This window comes from Symphodus melops (assembly GCF_947650265.1).
Source record: "Symphodus melops genome assembly, chromosome: 21".
NCBI classification, from domain to species: Eukaryota; Metazoa; Chordata; class Actinopteri; order Labriformes; family Labridae; genus Symphodus; species Symphodus melops.
Window position 1 is genome coordinate 1330072 of NC_136711.1, and position 23986 is coordinate 1354057.

The window sequence follows — 23986 nt, forward strand, 5'->3', positions numbered from 1 at the left end:
GACAGTGTATCTGAGGGAATTTTGACAGCTGTCAGAATCCATGCTCCTCTCCAGCTCCTCTGGCTGGACCCTGAGGACCCCCCCCCCCCCCCTCCATCCTCCGGCAGCCTCTGAGCCTCAGAGACTCCTCCCAGCCACAAGGGTCAGTGCGTTTATCTAGCTGCACGCTGCTCCCCCCCATTAATCCAATTATTTGTCTTTTTTTCCCGAGCTAGCCTGAGGCGATCTCTGCGCCCCTTCCAGTACAGCCGTCTGTAGTGTGCGGAGTGAAACCTCGGGGGAGCGACTGTCGACCGCAGCCCAACACGCTGCCTCACCATCAGCCTCCTCCAGATATTCAGAGCTGCCGTGCATCTCATGCTCCTGTCCTGCAGCAACACTTGACTCCTGATGCCTGAACAGTTGAAAGGTGTAAAATCTTGTAACTGCATAATCACACATTAGCAGTCGTTATAACGCACGGCTGGCCTGCACAACTTCAGATTATCTGACTTTTATTTTCGTTCCAGCTCCTTGATGGAAACTATAAATCTAATCAGTCACCTTTCCTTCATAGAGTGCCAAACAATAACAAAAGTTATTTCAGAAAACTTCTCAGAGCAGCTCGAGATTGGTTTCTATCGACAGACAGCCAACAGGAACGCACCATGAGCTTTCAGTCGGGAACATTTGGCATCAGCTCGTAACAGTCGGAATATCACTGGAGTGCCAAGAAAAGTTAATTTATCATCAAGGTGGAGAAGGTTGAACGACCTACGGTGCAAAGCTGTGATCACACAACGGTTACCCAACGATTTCAAAGCTCATAGGACACGTGGTCAGACATCAATAAAACGACACGTAACAACTTACTTTTGTACGTTATTCTCGTAATGGTGTCTCTGTTCAGCATCCGATTCAGGAAAGAGTTTGACGTCTCAGCAATCTGGGTTAAAAAAAGACAGAGAGGGTTAGGAGGGAGCATTTAATGGATAAAGAGTCCATTTAAAATGAAACAAAGGCGATGTTCTTAGTACAGGAGAATATCTAAACCCGCTGATGTATTTACACAGTCAGAGGCTCATACACTCGGCTGGACTGCTGCTTTGCCTTCTGGAAAATAAAGACTCCCACCGTCAAAGAAACTATTAAGAACAGCTTGAAGAAACACACGGCTGCCATGACAGAGAAACAATCCTTTTATCTTAAGGACGCATGCTCGGTTTTATTGTCCTGACATGACTTCAAACCAGATCAAAACAAGTTGGATTCTGTTGGAGCTGAAAGTTGTTTTCAATGACGGCCGTCTCCGTTCACAATCAAAAAAAATCTGGATCTAAATATGCTGAAAGGTTTTGAAAATATATGCAAAATGCAAAATGCCATTTCTTTAAAAGAGCATTATGTAGCCCCTAGTGTTTAAAATGTGTACTGCAGTCTAATCTCTGATCATCACAGAGAGCTGTCTGGCTCCGCCCCCTCCTCTCTAGAGTGGACGCTCACACATGTCACCATGTGGTAGACACTGTAGCTTCAGTGTTTAGCCAGCTCTGCATGTGGTGGACACTGTAGCTTCAGTGTTTAGCCAGCTCTGCATGTGGTGGACACTGTAGCTTCAGTGTTTAGCCAGCTCTGCATGTGGTGGACACTGTAGCTTCAGTGTTTAGCCAGCTCTGCATGTGGTGGACACTGTAGCTTCAGTGTTTAGCCAGCTCTGCATGTGGTGGACGCTGTAGCTTCAGTGTTTAGCCAGCTCTGCATGGGTCTGTAAAGCTTTCTGCGTTCTAACCTCTCTCCATGTTTCAAAAGCATCTCCAACATTGATCCTAGTTTGAGCAGCTTTCTGCTGCTGGAGCTTATTAGAAACATGCAGAGGCTTTTTAGCTCGGGTACAATCACTTCTATCTGAAGCAGTTCCACTGCCCGCTTCATCGCTGCAAAGCGCCTACCTTCTCTTTTTAAAGTCGACTAAGGTGCTACAGTACATTTCAGTAAGATGTTCTTTGTAGGGCGGTGGGTTGGATGGATGGCCTTGACATATTTGTCAGATGAAAAGCAAACAGTAATTCTTAATCCGCCCTCATTAAACCCTGCAGGGGTTTTGCATACAATTGGTCTGTGTATATTTGCACATACTGTACAAACATTATTCATTAATACAGTGAGACTGATTTGAAGCATATGGCCGACTCCTACACATTCACTCCTAATGGATCAGAGTGTTTATAGAGAGGTTCAGGCTGAATCCTCGTTACACCACAGTGACTCTTAGATTTCACCATCTGGCTCGGCGATGTACAAAATGATCCTGTGCATGCTTGTTACCAGTTGTAGAACATTTAGTAGTGTTTCCTCTTGAAAGAACAGCTGATGAGCATTAAGATGACATTTCTTTCCAACAGCTGTGCAGAGTATCAGGACACTAGGGCAGAGCATGGAGATGCAGTAAGAGTGCAGCTAATTGGTAAAAAGGAGTAAGTGACAATGAAGGAGTCAAAAAGGATGTAAGTGTAGGATTCGTCTTGAGGCTGCAAAAGGTTGGGAGCTGTTTATTGTGTGGATTTTCCATTTTCTGCCACAGAAACACATGCAGCGAATACAAGACAAGATAAAACCTTATATAATTAAATTCATGTTGCACCAAAGCAACAACCTCTGGTGTTGAAAAATGAAACTGATGCTGAAGTGTAAACTTCTGCAGTTTCCTCGAGTGTCCACTAGAGGCTGGCTGCAGATGCACAGGAAGTCACATACACACCCATTCAAAAAAAGCAGATATTAACATGTTTACAGACTGGTTCAAATAAACAAATAGGTGTGATTAGCTCATGTCTCCATCCACACACACTGTGCGGGGGGGGGGGGGGAATGATGACTCGACTCGTTGAGTCTTTGAGGATGGATCATTTGTTCAGAGCCTCAGTCGATCTCAGAGTCCAGCACAAGCATCATTCCAGCTTTATGGAAGTGTTTAATGTCTCATTTTGAGGAACATTTGCTGATTTCTACAAAAAGTTCATGCTTCAAAGCCTCTCCCTGACTTGGCAATAGAAACAACTGCCAATATCATCTTATTTGTGTGTTTAATGCAGATCTTTAAATTAATATCTTTGATATGAACGTTTGTTTTTTTGGTGGTTGTAAATCCACTCTGATCCTGTATTTGATCATGTCTATAAACCCCTCTATTTCAGCCTTGCTCAGAACAGGCTGTTTCTGTGTCTGTAGCTTTAAATATGTAAATGAGCTGTGTCTGGCCACGCCCCCTCTCTGGAAGGGCTCGGGTGTACTCGCTGCTTTCTGGCTCCATGTCCTATTGTTTACGGTGAGAAGGCAGACTCAGAGGGCAGAACAAACACCTAGCTGTGGGAGTGTCACCCACCTGGGGGAGGGGCTACTGCCCTTTGTGATGTCATGAAGGGAACATCTCCAAACAGTCTGTTTGAGCACACATTTTCTGTAAAGTCATCTCTGTCAAACACTGGACATGTTCTAAAATGTTTCCCATACCTGCAACAAGTAAAGTGCCTCGAGTCGTTTTCATTCTGAACTCCGTCTCACTCGGCTGATCGACTCTATTGTTCGTTAAAGTCGGAGTCGTGTGGAGCAGCTTCCAACTGTGAGATGCTGTTTAATAGCTGAAGGAAGCAGCTCACACTCCAAGTCCTCCCTTGCGCCCTTCTTTGACCCCCCCCCCCCCCCCCCCCCCCCCCCCCCCCCTTCTTCACTTCCTCTCCGTCTTCCCCTCACTCAGGCCAGCTGGACGTCACAGCTCTAATTGTGGAGATGTCTTTGGGCGAAGTGATTAAAAAGAAATGTGCTTTTTCTTCCTTCCACCTCAAACTGCAACAGAAATGAGTCTTTGACCTGTTCCCTGCACTCTTCACTCACCAGCCACTCAAGCAGGCCTCTTTTTTTTCAGACTCTCATTCTCTCTCTCATTTTTATCGTTTTCCTAGAAAAGCACCAGAGGGGGATTCAGTCAATCTGTCTCCTCTATTCCAGGAGCATCTGCACATTAGATATGAGAAAAGTAGAGATTCAGCTCCATATGGCTGAATGTCAATCAGACACGTAAAGAAACAAAAGACACATTGTGACGATTCACATATTGCTCCCCGTTTTATCGACGCTACCACAACTCCTCCAGTAGAATGGGGGGAGGGGCTTCCTGTCACTCTGAGTCACAGCGACGTGATGGGAAATCTGTCGAGGCCTTGGCGAGTTTGAGTCGCAGGAAAGTGAGAAAAAGGAGCTTCAGCTCAGCGAAGGACGTTCTTAATGAGCGCCTGTCTGCTCGCTGCAGCTCCTGAAGAGTCTGACCTGGTCAAACACGCTGAAGACGGCGTGGGCGGAGATGCATTAGCAGGGAGAAAAACTAATGGATGTGAGTGGGTGGCTTTTGAGAGCACATGTCAGCATTTTTTTTTTTAATAATGTCTTTGGATAATACCTGTATTTTGAGACTCATCTGGCTTTTAAGCTACTTAAACGAAGACCCATCAGCGAGGATATCAGACACTTCAGTGTTTTGTCTTCCCAGGTCGTCAAACACAAACCCTGACATGGTGACTCACACAAACACACAGGCCGGGGACATTTCATCCTCTCTATCACAAAGACGAGGGCTTATCCTTAATCGCTCATCGTATTTATTTGTTTCATTGCACTCTCGATATCATTGTAAACGATGTTTGTCCTCAATGATTCCTCGAGAATAAATAACAATAAATAAATAAAGGTAATTTGAAATGCAAGCTCCTGTGATGGCAAGAAGAAGACGAAGCCCATACGATAAAGATGACAGGCAGGCGTCCTCATTTGTGCACCACTCCACCACAGCTGTTAGCCTGTTAGCCTGTTAGCATGTCGGAGGATCAGCTCGTGCAGTTATAGGTTGGGCTGTGCTGCATAGCAGATTAATTGCAGCAACTTTTTAAAAGGAGACGATGGCCGGGCTCAAACATGTGCAACGCTGCAAATGTCTAACCAATCAGAGACGTTCAGCGCTGCAGGCTCTGACCCATAAATGTCCCCCTAATTTGGGAAATACTAACACCTCAAACGGGGTCTATTTTAGAGTCAGATGAATTAACCTAGAACTTGGGCTTTTTTCTGATTTGGGAGTAAAAACCAGCTGATTGCTTCAACTGCTGAAAACTCACTATAGAAACTTGAGACTACAGACCACTTCTCTGCTATGACAATGTAAGTGGCACCTTTAAGATGTGATAAATATGATTGTTTCTTAGCAGCATATTGGTGAGTCTGTTCACAGCTGCTGCACTGCAGCGCTGCATGCTGCTGTCACACCTGCTGCACTCCACTTCCCCTCATCCGTCCTCGGAGCAGGTTGGAGTCGAGGAGGTTTGACCCAGGTCAGCGTCTCCTCCGTCTCCTCAAGACTAAATGATGGTCCCATTGACATTGGGGAGCTAATTAGCAGTTAGCAGCTGAACTTTTCAGCCCGAGTGATTCAGAGCGAGGACGTCGGCTGCCTCTCTGATCTCCGAGCCTCTCATTCAAGATGGAGACCTCTCATACAACAAAGAGACAGGGGAGCAGAGCCACCGTCGCCGGCTGACACAAAGCCAGGAAGCACAATGCTCGGCTCTGCAGGATAATTGGATTGCTAATTGTTTGTGAGATGTGAGCTCTTGAGCTGAACGTTTAGAAGATTTTCAGGCAGACACAGAGGAGCAGGAGAGCGCGGCGATGTGCTGAGGGATAATTTAGCTCCTGACAGATTTCTTCTAAACCAATATGTGGCTGCTGGATGCAAAGACAGAAAATCAGCTTATTTAGAAGCTAAATGGTTCATGAGATCAGAATACCAACAAAGAAGAGCTAACCTCCCAGAGTCGACAGAGGACTTTTTAGCTTTTGTGATGTCATGTCATGGAGTTAGCATTATACTTCCATAGTTTGATCCAGTAGATGTCGCCTTGAGCTCCAGCATGTCTGGGGACATCTCCACTACTCTAAAGCCTCTGCTCTCCTCTTGGTGTTGGGGTTTAGCATACGAGGCGGCAGGAAGCAGTTTAGATCTGGCTGCAGGGGGTTGTAGTTTATTGTAGTTTATTGTCGTTTATGCTGTTTAAGATGATCTGAAAGTATTGTTAGGTCACTTTTCTATAAAACTCTCGTGACTCTTTACTGTAGCAGAGACTGAAGGGTCAGGGGTCTTACCTTCATGAATATGGACACTATGACGAGTCCGTTGGGGCTCTTAGCAGCTTCTGTGTAGTTTGTGTACAGCTCGTGATTGTAGTGGATCAATTGAACCTGGAACACACACATAGAGAGAAACATAGAGCGTCAGTAACAGCATCCAAGACAGACTCTGAAACCTTTGAGGAGAATCTTTACCTTAGTTCAAACCATTGCCCCCCCCCCCACCTCAAACATTAAAACATGCAGTAAAAAGTGACGGAGCAGTCTTGTCACACAGCGGCTGTTGTCAACAGACTGTTGTCATGGAGACAGGAAGGATGTGCAGCACTTTTCTGCTTAGTGCTCGAACATTTCATGCAAACACAACCAGCACTTTTTCTGCCTGGAAAATTCACAAGGTGGACACGGGGCCGAAAGTGACCATGAGAAGTAACTTATCTTATCGGATCAGCTCATGTGTCGACGGCCGACAGAGACCGGAGTCCACTCATTTACACCGAAACACAAAATCAAATTCTCTGAATGTATAAATGTACAATAAACAATAAACAACAGTTCGGGTTCTAAATCATTGAAGCAACAAAACAGGTCTGTGAAAATAACGATGAGTTTTACTGGAGTAAACGACGTCTGTGTTTGTCTGCTGCAGACCAAATATGTGGGTAGATTTAAAACCCAGTGACTAATCCAACATCTCTAAACTCTACACTCCTCATTAGCTAAATAAGAAAAACCTTGCACAACCTTATCTAAAGGATCTCATGCATTGCGTTCAGGCTGTGCTACCTTTGTAATGTAATAGCATCGTACGATGAAATAACTATAAAGACACTAGAGCACTTATTTAACACACAAAGGGGCCCTTTCTCTCCCCACATCCATAAACTTCTACTCCTCTCTCGTTGGCAGAGGGTTTGGCACAAACTGTACTGCAGGATATAAATAAACAAATGTAAGAGGAGAGTAATTATGAAATGCTCGATCGGGGAGCGCAGAGCGACAGAACGTCTATAAATGCAATCAAGGAGAGAGAGGAAGTGATTAGGGCCCTGCGTTGATCTGATTAGATTTTTAGGTGAGCGTGGCAGAGGCGGCCAGAGGAACTCATCCACACTCCCTCAATGACAAATTGCACAAAGTTTGCTGCTGGTGGGCAATAAAAGGCCAGCGTGGGCCATAATAAAGTGAGAATATGTGCCAGAAAGAGGAGCAGAAAAGAGGGAGAAAATAGAGGTGGTAATTAGATCAAGAAGGAGAGGAAGACGGAGCCAAAGAGAGGAGCCGTGTTGTTGGACTGTGAGGCTGCAGCTCTGCATCATTTATCACATCACGGCGTCCGACCCTCCGTGCAAACACGCTCTGACTAAGTGCTGAACACAGTCACACCTCCGCACGTCTCACACGCACACTCTATTAACACTGGGCTGTAACGCTCTGTACCTGCTGCCTCCTGAACCGAGAGGACGACAGATCAGCCTGATTACTTAACGAGGTGTGACAGTTATTACAGCAACTGCAGATTATGATCGGGCTTCATCCAATCAGAAGCCTTTATTGAATCTGCTTAGCGAATAAAAAGTCTTTACAAAGTCAGATTCTGCTTTTCTGATTTGCAAACAAACACCCTAATAAAACAAACTTTTAATACCTGTGAGCTGTGTCCTATAATAGTAAGGGCATATTGCAAAAATCTGGGAATAAATTCCTTACCAATAGATTTCTTCACAAACGTGTTCATAAAGGTGTCTTATAACACATAAACAAACATTTAAATCCAACTCCCATAGGAAAATCCGTGAGAGCAGCTCAAAGTCGGGGTACCTGGAATAGTACTTTATTGTACTATATACTTGTTGATGAAAATTTGAAAATGTTAACCTTTGCTTTTGGTAGCTTGTGAGGGGTCAAACTAGGGGTTCTTTAGGATTCTGAATCCATTGCAAACATTTGTTTTCAAAAAAATCCATTCCTTGGTGGAGAAATGGCCACGCCCACGTTTACATGTAAATTTACAATAGCTCTATATGTTGATTTTAATATCTCGAATACTAGTTAAAAAATATACTGCACCACATTGCTTAATGTATTAGGGGTCCAGGTCTGAACTTTCTTCACACTCTACTGTTCTTAAAGTGGGGATTTGGACCCCCTGGGGGCTTATGAGACACTGAGAGGGGGCTCGCGATATGCTTATCACCAAATACAAAAGTTGAATGATCTAAAATTTCATATCTTACCCATTATGGTGGAAAAAAAACCCATTCAAATATTAGTTGAATTTTAACTAATGGTTAGCAGTGGCAAAGTAATTTATGCTTCCTATAAGTGAAACAATGCAGATGTCTGCTGCTCCCTATGAATTTGACACCTACATAAACTGAGTGTCTGTTAAGGAAATTGTGAATGTCCACACAGTCCTACTGTTTATACATTATATTATTATACAGCATTTCTTACATTACTCTGTTGAAATAGAGACAGTGGGGTTCCCCGGTCTCTAGCATAGTTATTGTGGGGGTCCAAAGCTGAAATGTATGGTAACCTCTGCTCTACGTCATCATTGATACAGTTCTTGCACGCTGTACCTTTGTCATTTAGCTTACACTATGCCCCACTGACCTGAGCCAATGCAGGTTTTCTCTGAGCCCAGCCTGTCCTTTCAACTGTATTTATGGGCTGAGCCCGACCAAAACCATACAAGGTGACTTTTATAATTTGAGTTTGCACTTTTCGAATCAGATATCTGTTTAGATAAGATCTTAATAAGCACAACAAAGAAGCATCTATTATATAGAAAACAGCATATTTATAAGGTTCCCTTAGAAACACGTATCAAAACACAACAACATACTATTTTTTACAAACTGTCTGCTCGTCTCCGAGTTTCTAAGCAGTAATCTAATAGTGTGAGTGTACCTGCACATTTAGCTCTGGATCACCGTGGTCCTGTGTCTCTGCTTGTGTTGTTACTATAGGCTGTAAATATGAATGGCAGAAGCCTGAGTGACGTCACATCACCTGTCTGTTACTGCAGGGGGCTTTGGAAGCCGATCGTTTCTATGCTCAAAATCCTGTCTCAACCTAACTTTGAGTTAACCTAACTTTTAGCCAACCTAACGACAGGCTAAGAGCTGGAGCTGAGGCAGGTTTTGAAAATTTTGACACCAGCTACACCACGCCTGCCTATCAATCAGCCCAGCTACACGCCTTATTGTGAATAACTCTTATCCTTCATCCAATCAAAACTGATGAGTCATCAAAACATTCACCCCCCCCGTACAATGTGTGTGGATGGAGGCATGAGCTAATCACACCTATTTGGTTTTTTGAAGCAGGCTGTAAACATGTTCATGTCTGCTGTAAAAACAGGCTTTTTGAATGGGTGTGTATGTGACTTCCTGTGCCGCTGCAGCCAGCCTCTAGTGGACACTCGACATACTGCAAGATTTGACACTTTCACATCGGCTTAATTTTTCAACATTAGAGGTTGTTGCATAAATGCACCAGGTGCTTTGCACTTGGTGATAAACGTACCATATCTACTCAGATCTGTTGATCAAAACAGGAGTTCTTGGTTTTAACAGTGAACATTTTGCAAGTTACTTTAGCCATTAAAGAACTGGTATCCACATTTTCCAGTACACATATGATGTACCATCTGTTACTCTATACCTGGTGTCAGTGTGTCTGGTTTGATACAGGTTCTTATGGAAGGCGGTGGCTGAGTTAATCTAACTTGAAACTGTACCTCCAACAGATAGAGGGTGAAGCTGCAAAGCAAAGTCTCCAGGCCGATATCAAAACCTGGGACTGGAAGGTTTAGCAGAGTCTTTTGGACCTCAGTGACTATTGATGGGTGGGAGGAGTTTATGGTTATAAGCTGGTTCAAACACAGGACCCAATGGCTCCTGAGGAGCTTTAATTGTATGGAGAAAGGTGTTGAATGTATCTTGGCATGCAGAAATGGTAAAGGTACAGCGTGCAAGAACTGTATCAATGATGATATAGAGCAGAGGTTACCATACATTTCAGCTTTGGACCCCCACAATAACTGTGCTAAAGACCGGGGAACCCGACTGTCTCTATTTCAGCAGAGTAATGTAAGAAATGCTGTATAATAATATAATGTATAAACAGTAGGACTGTGTGGACATTCACAATTTCCTTAACAGACACCCAGTTTATGTAGGTGTCAAATGTCATTCATAGGGAGCAGCAGACACCTGCATTGTTTCACTTTTGGGAAGCATAAATTACTTTGCCAGCGCTAACCATTAGTTAAAATTCAACTAATATTTGAATGGGTTTTTTTTCCACCATAATGGGTAAGATATGAAATTTTAGATCATTCAACTTTTGTATTTGGTGATGGAAAGCATCTCGTGACCCCCCCTCTCAGTGTCTCATAAGCCCCCAGGGGGTCCAAATCCCCACTTTAAGAACAGTAGAGTGTGAAGAAAGTTCAGACCTGGACCCCTAATACATTAAGCAATGTGGTGCAGTATATTTTTTAACTAGTATTCGAGATATTAAAATCAACATATAGAGCTATTGTAAATTTACATGTAAAAGTGGGCGTGGCCATTTCTCCACCAAGGAATGGATTTTTTTGAAAACAAATGTTTGCAATGGATTCAGAATCCTAAAGAACCCCTAGTTTGACCCCTCACAAGCTACCAAAAGCAAAGGTTAACATTTTCAATTTTTCACCAACAAGTATATAGTACAATAAAGTGCTATTCCAGGTACCCCGACTTTGAGCTGCTCTCACGGATTTTCCTATGGGAGTTGGATTTAAATGTTTTTTTATGTGTTATAAGACACCTTTATGAACACGTTTGTGAAGAAATCTATTGGTAAGGAATTTATTCCCAGATTGGCCAAATATCTGATAAAATACCCTTACTATAAACCAGTGTGACCGATATACCAGTATAAAACACTGAGCGAGTGCAGCCCTCACCGCCACCCACTGCATGCAGCCTGAAAATCCCCCCATGCATTGTACACATTGTATATTACACGGCTGGCGGGTCTGTGTGCAAAGCATGCTGGGATACATCCGTCCTCTTCTTCTTAGCCTCAGTCATTGTATCAAACAGCACTAGCATAAAGCTAATAGCGGAAGGCTGTTGTGTATGACCTCAACCTGCTCTTAAAGTCACACAGTCCTGAAAGCAGGGGACCGCCATTCTCCCTGTTGGAAGCTACTGTGCTACTTAGCTAACCTCTTAAACGACTATTTTAAGGTGACAAATGATATGATTGATTAATGTGATGAAAATGTCAGATTAAACCCAGAACAACAGACAAATCACGTAGCAAGCTTTTATTCTGGATTTAATGTTCGCTCAGATCCGTTCTCTTGTGCCGTCACGGTGACCCGTATATTTCAAGTTTTATCTGTTTTAAAAGCGTCCAGGCACTTTAACTGAGCCAGCCGAGAGCACGCCGACGCCCCAACGCTAAAACCGTCCATTAAGGTTTCAATAACGGTGTCTGAGTGCGAGCTGGTTCTTAGGATCGTTTCAGTTGGTTAAACCTGCACAGGAAACCAAACTGAGCGGACGGCGCTACGTCTGGTGTAAAGACTCTCTCTGGCATGGTCCGTCCTTCTTCTGTGTGTGTGTGTGTGTGTGTGCGCGTGTCCCGGGGTCATGACAGCCTCTTTTATGGCATGATGGCTGACCTGGCCTGAGGGGCAGCGAAATATGAAGACAGTAAGTCAATATAGCGGAAGAAAGGTGCTAACGGTGAGAGGGGGTTTAAACTCGCTGGGCTGGAAACGACGCTCTCCATCTCTGCTTCTATCCATCCGTCCTCCCTCCTTTAGATCAACCTGAGCTTGGATCCATAAATCCAACACACAAACACACCTATCCCTCCGATCACCGGAGGCCACAAACGCAGATCTGTGCTAATGCTCCCCGTGCTGCGCTGCTAATTGAACATAATCCCTGATTTGGTTATCGTTCTGAATTCATATCTATTTCTGCACGTTCGTTTTCTGCGCACTGATGTTCTGATGCTGTTTTTAATCCAGCACAATCAGCTCGCCGCGGTGCACATGTGGGCGAAATGTTGCCATTTAAGAGTGATTAATCATAATTAGGGGATGAGGAAATAAAACAGAGCAGGCTTCCCCGTGGCCGACGACGCGCCGCACACAGATATTAGCTCAATGGGATTTCGCGTTTTAAAAGAGGACGTATGAGGTGTGTGTGTGTCTGCGGTTGACGGAGGCTTTCATGTGTTTGGAACAGCTGCCTGTGGAGAATCCTTCTCCAACACTTAAAGAGATTTTATTAACTCTAACTGGATGCTTTCTTTTCAGCACACGAGCGGGGTCTCCTTGGGTTTGCAGGGGCTAACTTTACGAGCTGTAATCCTGATTCAATCTGCTCACACTCGTATTTGAAAGGGAGTTCTGTCTATCTTCTTAGCGGATGATAACGGATGGAAGAGGTTATGAAATGGACAGCTGCTCAGTGTTTATAGTTGATGTGTTTTTCCAAGATTTCCAGATTCTTCCGGATGGAAAACTGAATGTAAACGGAAATAAAGAAAGAAAGAGTTCTCTATGTTATGATGAAATACATATTTATTTTTGAGGGTTTTTCTTCTTGAACATGACATGTTCAAAGGGCTCAAACTTTTATCTTTTCTTTGATTCTCATCTCTGGCAGCTGCTCACCATGTGCTGTATATAAAGATGGACGGCAATCCATCTCCTCCTCCTTCTGTACACAATTGAAGCCAAAATATAACTTACATCCGAGGCTGGTGATGTCATTGTGAGTCAGAGTTTTCAAGGTACGCTAAATGTGAAATGGACTTGAGCTTGTGAATTTCTTTTCCATTCGTACACAACTGCAGGAGCAGGGAATCGAACCCCCGACCTTCCGGCTGAGAGCCGCTGTCTCCACGACCGACTGAGCCACAGCCTCCCTTCTAAAACACAATCATTCCGCTTGTGTCGGGGAAAGTTGGTGATTTCACTGAAGGCATTCAGAACATAAATCTTTGGCCTTTTGAAAAAGAGTCTAATAAAACAAAACACTGTTATAATAAAGCAGCTGCTTTACTGCTCATGTTTAAATTAAGAGTAATGTCTCAGTGTGGAGCACCAAGGTGGATAAAACACGAGCCAACCTGGTGGAAAAATAATCTTTGGAATATTTTAACACTTATTAAAATAAAGGTGTTTCATTTTCAGATCAGTGTAAAGCCTGTGTGGAGCAGAGCTGAACGCACACGCATGCACACACACACACACACTCAGGCATGCACACACACACACACACACTCAGGCATGCACACGCACACGCACGCACTCAGGCATGCACAAGCACACACACTCAGGCATGCACACACACACTCAGGCATGCACACGCACACACACTCAGGCATGCACACACACACGCAGGCATGACACACACACACACACACTCAGGCATGCACACACACACGCAGGCATGCACACACACACGCAGGCATGCACACACACACGCAGGCATGCACACGCACACGCACACACACACACTCAGGCATGCACACACACACACATGCATGTACATGCACTCAGGCATGCACACACATGCATGTACATGCACTCAGGCATGCACACGCACACACATGCATGCACACACACTCAGGCATGCACACGCACACACATGCACGCACACACACTCAGGCATGCACACGCACACACATGCATGCACACACACTCAGGCACGCACGCACTCAGGCATGCACACACACACGCAGGCATGCACACACACACGCAGGCACGCACACACACACACTTCTAGTCTTTAAAGAAACCTGTGTTTTTAGTAATCCTGATCATTTTATGCAGACACACAGACATTGCGATTAAAATGGAGCTCATCTGTTCTGATTGCATTCTGTCTTTATGTCTTCATTTACATGCAGCCTTACACATTGACATTCAGACATAATTACCAGGTAACTAAATACGCTGTTTTAAAGTTCTACAATCCATAAACATTATGTTTATGCTTTAAAAACTCCTATTTTTCAAAACATACATAAAGTCATCCACAGCGGTCGTCGTCTGAACGTTTTGTCTCTTATCGATTGTTAAAGAAAAATCTCAGCTGGAGACAAAATGAGCCCGCAGGCGATCGGGGATCAGTCATGTACCGATGGTCTTGGTCTCAGGTCTGATCCGGGTCAGTTGATCTCTGCCAAATCCAAAAGTCAATCTGAGACTTTAAAGGTCAAGTCAGGAAGATGTGTCGTGAATGGGGTCGCCAATTTCAGTCATTTAGTTGAACACCTTGACGACCAATAATTGATTAATCATGAATAATTAATGAGCAACAGAATTAACGTCTTTTTCTCAGTTTTAAGTTTTTTGAATGTTTCCACCGATCTGCAGAGAACGACGTGCAGGTTAAAGGATCTTTGAAACATGACAGCAAGATGACAGAAAAGGGTTTTACAAACTCTCTCTCTCTCTCACACGCACACACACACACACACACACACACACACACACACACACACACACTGCCATTCAAAAGACTTTGACATGTGAATCAATTAAACTTTTCGTGCTTTAATTGTTCAACAAAATCCTGAGTCACTGACTGCGTTTTGCCGCCGCCATTATCCGAGCAACCAATTTGTGAGGCAACAAAATAATTGCAGGCTTGACGGGTAAATTTATTATAATTAATGGTAATCATTTCTCCTCCCACTGAGTCTGAGAGCTGATATATTTAAATCATAATAAAACAAGTGTTTATCACGTCCTTCAGGGTGAAGAGAGCTGTAACCCGCGCATGAAAGGACACACACACACACACACACACACACACACACACACACACAGATACTGTTTCTCAAGGCTCCCTCGAGGTCTCCATGTTTTATTTCTCCCTTGATTTCAGTTGCTTCTCTGTTCGGGGAGTCGAGACGCTCTGAGGAGATTTGCTGTTGATATCTGAGTGTGATGTCACGCCGCGGCCGTGTTGCACAAATCGTTCTCAGTACATGCGACAGGAAATGGAAAAACAGCCTTTTCCTGTTTGAGGCTGGGGGGGGGGGGTCGTGTCTTAAATGTACGAGCCTTCTGATATCCTTCAGTACGTTTACGTGACGTTTTAGTCCGACTTAAACTGGACTTTTAAAACACGAAACAACAAGCGAGTCCAACTGAGACTAAGTCCAAGACAGACCGGCATTAAAACACGTCTTCTGATCTGAAACCTCCAGCATGAATGCAGTTCACTGTTTAGAAGTTTTACAGGAAATATTTACTCTCAAAATAGTTTGAAGACGGACATCGAATCTCACATTTATATTATGTTCCAGCTGTATTTGTGGCTGCAGAGATAAACTAAGTTTTTGAGAATAAACCCAGGAAAAGTGCCGATAAAGATCAAGAGGTTAAATAAACACTGGTGTCTATTCATGGCATTAAATGCATTGAGGGTAGTGGACTAATGAGTCAGACACTTCAGTACTTAATGAGGCTCGAAGGTTTGATGGACAAACCTCTGTATGTCTCTGTGGAAGGAGTTTACATCCGATCAAAACAGACTCATTGTGGAATACCTGGCAGATAGCTGCAGCTTCATTGGAGCCGCAGGAGGAAACAAGGCTGCTAACAGATGTTTTTTAAAAACACACCATTCCCCTTTGCCGTGTTCTCCTCGCACAAACAACTGTTTCTGAGCCGAGCAGCTACAGGAAAACATCCTCCACCACTTCCCTCGGTAACCAACCCCGGCCTGAATCCGAGCCAAAACCTTGAACTTCAAGGTCCAATAAGACGGTTCATAATCCATAATGCAGAATATCTCTTTTCTCTCTCTCTCTCTCTCTCTCTCTCTCTCTCTCTCTCTCTCTCTCTCTCTCTCTCTGGCTCCCTCTCGCCTCCATCTGCAGTTGAGAGCTAGCTCTGCACGTCCTTGAAACGCGAACAAAGGCAGAAATATTACAACCTTCTTTAAAAGCAAAGGATCTTTCTGAAATGGCAGACTGTGGGAGGACGGGGGGGGGGGGGGGGGTGGCATGTTGTTGCATTATCACTCTAAAGTTTGGACATCTTCTTACACAACACAGTTTTCTCAGCCTGCGTTTTTATCACAGTTCTTTGAGTTATATTAAGGGTTGTTTTAGACTCGGGACCCGGGCTCGGATCCGAGTCTGGTTCATTTGATCGGTGTGAACAGAAACATACTGGTACTGTGAAGGCAGACCACCCGGGGAGAGGGTTAGAGGGGCGCAGGAGGAGCTCGGGCACGGTACGAAAGAATCCGCCTCATGTAAAAAGGCCCTCAGATTTAGATGATGTCATATGAATGAAAGTAATAGTGCAGAACTCATATGTCACACAATACACACAAACATGCTCGGACACATAAATGAATCATGTCTGGAGCCCAGATTACATTAAAGCAGCGTCAGATATTACTGTGATGATTGCTGCATGTGGAGGATTAGCTTCCCATTAGCATATCTAATCTACACACGCTGCTGTGTTCATTGGATTTATTATCAGCACTTCACATGCTGGTTCGCTTATGTTGATGAATGTGAAATCCAGCCTCATATTAACATTCACACACATGCAGATCCTCAGGCTGCACGGCTTTACACACCTGCCAAAGAGAATGCACTTTTATGCACTTCTACATAACCAAGATAATTGTGAGCTAATTTACCCGAGGCAAAGATCGGCTAACATGATCAACACAAACGCGGAGAATTCCCCATAATGGGCCTCATCCCGGTTACACAGGAATACAGCGTTGACATGCACAAACGTGACAGAGATACTCAAGTCCATGCAAACACACTCATTAACTGTAACTCTGTAACTGTAAACCCCCTCGTGTTTAAAATTTCACTTTCAGTTTTTAACCTGAAAAAGGTCCAGATGGCAAAGTTACGGCCTCTGACATGGAGAAAGTGTGCGTAAGAGATCGTTGAGTTTTGAACACGCAGTTGTGTTTAACAGATGATCTACAGAGCGTGCTCACCTCTCCGGAGAAGGCCTGTCCGTTCAGCAGGTGTTCAGATCCCTGCCCGTCCTCGCTGCCGAAGTGTAGCCGGATCTCCTCCAGACGATGGCTGTACGTCATCGGCCCTCCGGAGATGTTCACCAGGTGCTCCTTGTCCAATTTCAGAGAGACGTGGCGGCCCGTGTTGTACATGGTCCCTCCCACCTGGGAGACGGGAGAAAAAGGAACATTTTAAAAACACAACAACACTTTAGTGCATGTTTTCAAACCGGCGAGATGTAAAAAATAGACTACAAAACAAGCCACAACACATCAGCCCTCATTTGTAAGACAATAGGTTTCACACGCTCCTGTGTGAGTATCACCATGGTTACCACATTACCTTTAATAGAAGCCGCTATATTTCACACCACAAAAGATCAGCAGCAGTTTGTTTGAAACACAAACATGTGAGGAGTGAAAGCATCTGAGTGATCGTCACGGTATCCACGACTGATAAACCCACCGACACGCTGGAGAGAAAGAAAACTGACAGCAAGCGATGCTAACATTAGCGCTTTTTTACTGAATAACGCTCTTTATCGTCCGCTCTGTTTAGTTATTTATAATGAGGACTTATTTCAAAGTGAACCATTGATATTCACACCACCACTCTGGCTGGACTTCCAACACTCTTATCTGCCTCGTTCTCCCCCCTCCCTCTCTCGCTCCTTTTACTACTCACTTTCAAACCGATCACCCCATCCTCTAAATTCCCCAAGAAAGAACTCGGCCCACACATTGTAAATATTTTATAGAAGCTGAGAAAAATCAATGATTTGAAAGGAGAAAGAGAGCGAGAGGAAGAGGGAGGGATTCATGGAGCAGATAAGTGCGGAGGAGAGAGGTGTGCTCGATGTCCAAAGAGAGGGACGAGTGAAGAGGAAGTCCTTTAAGGTTTCCTGTCAAAGCTGCACAAGAGGTGAGATGAGACCGCTGAAAAAAGGCCAGAGAAAAATCTCATCTCCTTTGGGACCTCCTCTGACTTTTATTCATGAGGATGGAGAGGAGAGCGGCTCGAGGACTCTGCAGCAGCTCCGTAATGAAGGACACTGTGAGATAATAAGATCAAACAAATAAAGTCGTGCAAAGACACGAGACTTAAAACATGTCAGACACACTGCAACACCCCGAGTGCACGCCTGCACGCGTCACACACGAGACAGTGAGACGACTCCTTCTAGAAATATCTGCATGCAAGACTTTTTGATCCAGCAGATGTCGCCCTTTAGTATTAGCACTTAACCAATACAAACTTTTGTTTGGCGACACTTTCGCTCTCCTCCAGCGACACACCTCCAACCCCTCTCCACTCACATTCACACCACAAAGTTATGAATTAGAAGGCACCATATTTAACCCTCGTCTTGTGTTAGCTTTCTGTTACCATCTCTTATGTTAACGGGTCGGTTTTGACCCGTGTCTTAAATCAGCTGTAAAATACACTGAAAACAATTATCTATCATCCAATTTGTTTCTCATCTCTTGGTTACCTTGTTAGGCTTCCTTATCCATGAAAATATTGGTTTTAATATTTTTGGTGTGGGCCATTGGGCCTTTTTTTTGTCAGTATACCCCTCGATTTCAATTTAAAAAAATGGTAAAATGAACCTCAAGAGAATTGTATAAATAAATAAAAGGTTGTTGTGTTACCTGACTATTACTGAGGGGTATTAGAACACATCTCTTAAATAAATTTGTTTTATTTATTTTTTCATTTTAATAATTTTAACTATAGTAACATCTATGGTGTTACGGGTCAATTTCGACCCATGTATATTTACTATTATTTTTCCATTACTTGGTGGATGTGGGTCCACAACACAAATGCATTATATGCAGATACATCGAGGATGTTGTAAAACACAACACCTATGGCCCTGGGTTGAACATCAGTGGAAGAAGCTGCACTCGTGTGTCCCAGACATCCCTGATAGGGGCAAGCTTGTCAGATCTTGCTCTGGTTGTCAAATCTGAGGACTCTTGATATCATATGAAAGGTCTGAAGTGACATTGTTGCCTGGAAAATATTTCTACCTGTCGATGCATCCCAGAGACTATCAGTGGCCTTATTGCAGGATCTGTACACTCCAGCAAAAAAAAGAACACCAATATAAGCATCCAGGTATTCCTCATCCATGTCTTTCCACATGTCGCCATGGACTTTTTTTCCTTCAAGGTTTGTCATAGCAATGATGACTCTTTTTAGTGACAATGGCATAAATAGCTCAAAACATGTCTTGATGTCAGTGACTCTCGTCACAGCAAACCTTGAGATTCCAGGGGTCATTTTGATGACATTTGCAGCAGCTACCCTGCCATGTAAATCATGATGTAATGAGCTCCAACAGATCTCACCATTTTTGGACTTGAATCTTTCAGCGGGAGTAGCTTCACCACCGGTGACCTCCTCATCAGACTCATCAGATGTGTCTGTGTCTTCTGGATGATACTCCACATTGTCTTTCTCCTCAGAAACCTGTTCATCCGTATCACTATGCTGCTCTGTGTCCACTCCCTCATTTTCAGCAAAAATATTATCCAGAACTTCTTTCACTGTAAATCTTTTTTTCATTTTTGCATGCTGCAAATTGGAGAGTCAGTATAGAGTCACCAACTCTATACTGAATTGACCTCACATGTCTGGAAATGCCTGTCGTTGTTTGTTTTGTTTTTGTACTGGATAACAAGGTAAAATGAGAATCCCCTAAAGCTCACATGATTGGGAGAGGAGCTGGCTGTCAGTGTGTGTTCAATTTTGGCTCTAATTATTGCTTTATAATCTTATTTTTATAACTGGGTCAAAACCGACCCTAACAACACCAAGGTCATAATTTTAACCAGAGCATTTTACAATTTAGTGAAAACCAAAAAAAATGTTTTATTTTGTTGAAATAGAGATTCCTGACAAAGTCAAAAAGCCTTGATGCAAAAAAAAAAAGTTACGTGGTTCTTTTATGCATTTAAAAACTAAAACGGGTCGGTGCCGACCCTAACACAAGACGAAGGTTAAGCACCTTTGAGCGCAAAGAGGCGGATCTGCTCGAGCAGTAATCACCTGTGTTCTGCACTGTTGTGTTAGCATGCTAATGTTAGCTCCTAGCTTCGTATTGCACATAAATTGACACAGAATGATCTAAAAAGTCTTCATCTAAATAATCAGTGAGTATGTTCTTCTTCTTCTTGACTCAAACTGCTTTTATACACAAGGGGAGGAGCCGGCCGTCCCGTCCATGTAAACACAGCTCTGACAACAACACAGCCAGCAGGACTCCAGCTTCTCCCTCACTGGAGACAGTCAGGACTCACACATACATTTACACAGGACACACTGGGTTTACAGCGGCCAACAGTAGAGGAGCTGTGGTCTCAGTAGGGTCTTCCTGCTCCAATAAGCTTGGGGGTCCGCGGAACAATTTACAAAATATTGTAAATGTCTGCTGAATCATTGAAAAAGCACATCTACAAACTGGGACCTCTTGCACCAATAAAACCAGCTATTTAGTCCAGTGATCCCGCCCACTTTAGTTTTGTGCTAATAGATCAACTCTGATGTGATCGTGACATGTCACTTCATAGTGCGTAACAATAACCAAAAAAACTCAAGATCAAAAACACCTTGTAGCCAATATTTTATAGATAAATTACTCTGGAAAGTATAAATGTGGCCGAATTCTATCGTTGCAAATTACTACATAGTTCATGAATGTATTGTAAAAATACAGTTATGTTTATCAATGTTACAATATTAATGGAGTCTTTGGAAAAATGTCTCACCTGAGAGGTTTGAGAACCTGCAATAAAGGATAAAATCAATGAAGTGTGAGTTAGCTAAAAATGTAGTTTTCTGTTTGAAACCGCAGCTGTTTAATTGGCTTTTTAAAAAAATCACATTTCAGTCACCTTTCGCCGAAGATGGCCTCCATACGGCTCTTATTTTAAAGTGGAATATTCTCTTTCTTGTACCTTCTATCCTCACATTAGGGCTTCATGTGACCCACACGTTCAGTTTTACAGCACAGGAGGATATTCTTCTAAATCCCGAGCCAATTTCTGCTGTTCAGGCTGATTGCTCGTGTCGGGGTAAATGGCTGTGGGGCCGGATGGAGGAGGCGCGGGTACCGAAGTGTGGCTGGATGACAAAAGGCGAGGGGAGTAATCATGTTTGTCTTACAGTGAGACAGAGATACGGAGAGCATGTACAGTAGGGAGCAGCTTGTCTTCTAATTGCTAATTCTTTCTCCTCCCGGGATCGATAATACGACTTAGCCAAACAGAGAGCAGGATGGAAGATGCTCTGCTGCGGATACTGAGAGGAAACAGAAGACGAAGAAGCTGTGCGTGATGCAAATGATCAATGTGAAAAATGTGATTTAACAAAGAAAAAACAAACCTCCTTCGAACACCGTCTGCAGAGCGAGTGAGAACATTAAAGTCGTTCATACTTTAAGTGAGATAAGGTGGGGAGAGATCATATTTATCCAGCTGCTGGGGAGCCAGCGACGTGCAGAATAAATGAACACAGCGCTGAATAAAAGCCTCTTACTTCATTCGTCATGTTTCTGTCGCCAGACGAAGTCAATGTGGTGGAAAGGTTGCAAACAAAGCAGGGGCGCCATATTCCAATCTGCGTTCTTATTATCCCGTGGAGCCTCGACACTTCTGCGAGGAGCGAAGTAATTATTACAGGCAGATTGTGAAAGTTCATGTTTTCACTCTCGGCGCCGAATAAGTTCCTGAAAGTCTTCGTCTGTGCGTGTTTTATTCATGAACATAAACTCAGCCTGTCAGAGCGGCTCACAACTTTCTGTTGCTTTCAGACAAACAACAATACACACAAAAAACCCGCACACCTGTCTGACTCTTTTTTTATAACCCACTCGACACTTTTTATACTAATGGATTTCAAATCACATCCAACACCTTTATGCAATCCTCTCTTTTGTTGGACCTCAGACTTTGCAGCACACGAACGTCCAAACAGCCTGACACCGAGGGTCCGAGGTCGGTCCAGCTGGGTCACAGAGCTGCAGTTTAGAGTGGCACACGGGCGCACTGAGCGACACACTCCTTCATTATGAACATCCACCCACACACGGTGTCCTGCTGCAGCACATACTGACAACAGCTCCGAATTCAGATCCATCCACTGCTGAAAATAGTCCAGAGAGAGATAATTAATGTTTTTGTCTGGTCCAGGTCCCAGTCTGAAGACCTGTTAGCTAGGATCAGGACCAGGTCCAGGTCTGAAGACCTGTTAGCTAGGATCAGGACCAGGTCCCAGTCTGATGACCTGTTAGCTCGGATCAGGACCAGGTCCCAGTCTGAGGACCTGTTAGCTAGGATCAGGACCAGGTCCCAGTCTGAAGACCTGTTAGCTAGGATCAGGACCAGGTCCCAGTCTGATGACCTGTTAGCTCAGATCAGGACCAGGTCCAGGTCTGAAGACCTGTTAGCTAGGATCAGGACCAGGTCCAGGTCTGAAGACCTGTTAGCTAGGATCAGGACCAGGTCCCAGTCTGATGACCTGTTTGGACTGGTTCCAGCTCTTAGTTTAAACCGACCCCAGACTGCAGCAGGGACCTTCAAACTGTGAGGTTTTCCTCTCCAAGCAGCTTCAGGTGAGCTGACAATAAAACTTTCAAAGATTCTTCAGATGTAGCGTGTTCAAATGCACACGTGAGCACCTACCCCCCAAAACAACACCCTCGCTATTTAGGACTGCTCCTCTCCTGTGACAAACACACACTCAGGAGTACTCACAGTCGAGTGTGGACTCTCCTCACAGCCACTCCAACATCCACACAACGAGTGTGTCAGAGACGCACAGAGACAGAGGAAGCTGACTGAGATCGAAGCTCCAAACAAACATCATCAGAGCTGAGCGTGGCGGCTGACACATCGTCACAGACGCAGCTCCATCAGTAACGATGCAGGATCACTCCACACGTCTGTGTGTGTGTGACGGCTTCCTGTCTGCATAACAAGAAATTACAACGCAACAGAATCTAATGTCACTGCGTCTCCTCGAGATCAGAGTAAAAAAAAAGATCTGCACACTGTTGCTGTTGTAAGTGTAGTCAAACCAGAAGTAACTAATCCCATTCATAAACCACAGAGCAGCTCAGGATTAAGCGTCCTTTCCTTGTCCAAGGAAAGATCAAACATCGACTTCCTGGTTGAGAGATGAAACCTCTACCAACTGAACCAAAGCTGTCAGATCTTCTTCAAGCATTTTCAAGTGTCCTTGTTTTGTCTCCTGACGTTGTCCTCAGAAAGCTAACACTTTAACCCATGAAAAACTAGAATACAGAATATACGTGTTGGGTACAGACTTTTTTCTATACATTGCCAGATAATTATAATTGGACCAGGTTTGGACCAGCTCCTAGTTACAGACTACCGGGGAAACCGCGTTCACATCATATTACTGTTATCTGTAAATCCAAGTTACTAACCACATCTTTTTCCGGGAGCTCCAAAACTCAAAGTGCATAGTTCAGATAAGAAAGATAGATTTTTTCAGGCTCAAGTCTTTTGTGTTCACTGTGCAAAGTCTCAATGAAATAATTTCCAAACTTCTGTGATTTTAGGGGGTGTGAAGCAGGAAGATGCAGAATAATAATAAAAACACCAACGTACTGTATGCTTTGGCCAACTCGTTTCTTTGCAGAGTTCAAAGAGTTAATTTGTTCTGCGAAGCCTCCAGGAGCCCTGGAGCCGTCGAGGACGACTGCAGAGCGCTCAGGTCTCCCCGAACAGATAACGATCACAACGCACTCCCAACATTAGGAGGT

At 44.0% G+C, this 23986-nt stretch overlaps 1 protein-coding gene across 1 annotated transcript in view; it reads right to left on the reverse strand.

Annotated features, from left to right (window-relative positions):
- Positions 1–796: 796 nt before the first annotated feature.
- ca10a (carbonic anhydrase Xa) overlaps positions 797–23986 on the reverse strand; it is a gene marked incomplete at its 3' end in the record, with an annotated part of 163446 nt that continues 140256 nt past the window's right edge. The window contains exons 4-6 of the mRNA XM_079372341.1: positions 17169–17354; positions 6169–6264; positions 797–925 (exon numbers count right to left, since the gene is read on the reverse strand). Of these exons, the coding sequence (XP_079228467.1) occupies positions 797–925; positions 6169–6264; positions 17169–17354 (411 nt within the window). The remainder of the gene's footprint in view (positions 926–6168; positions 6265–17168; positions 17355–23986) is intronic.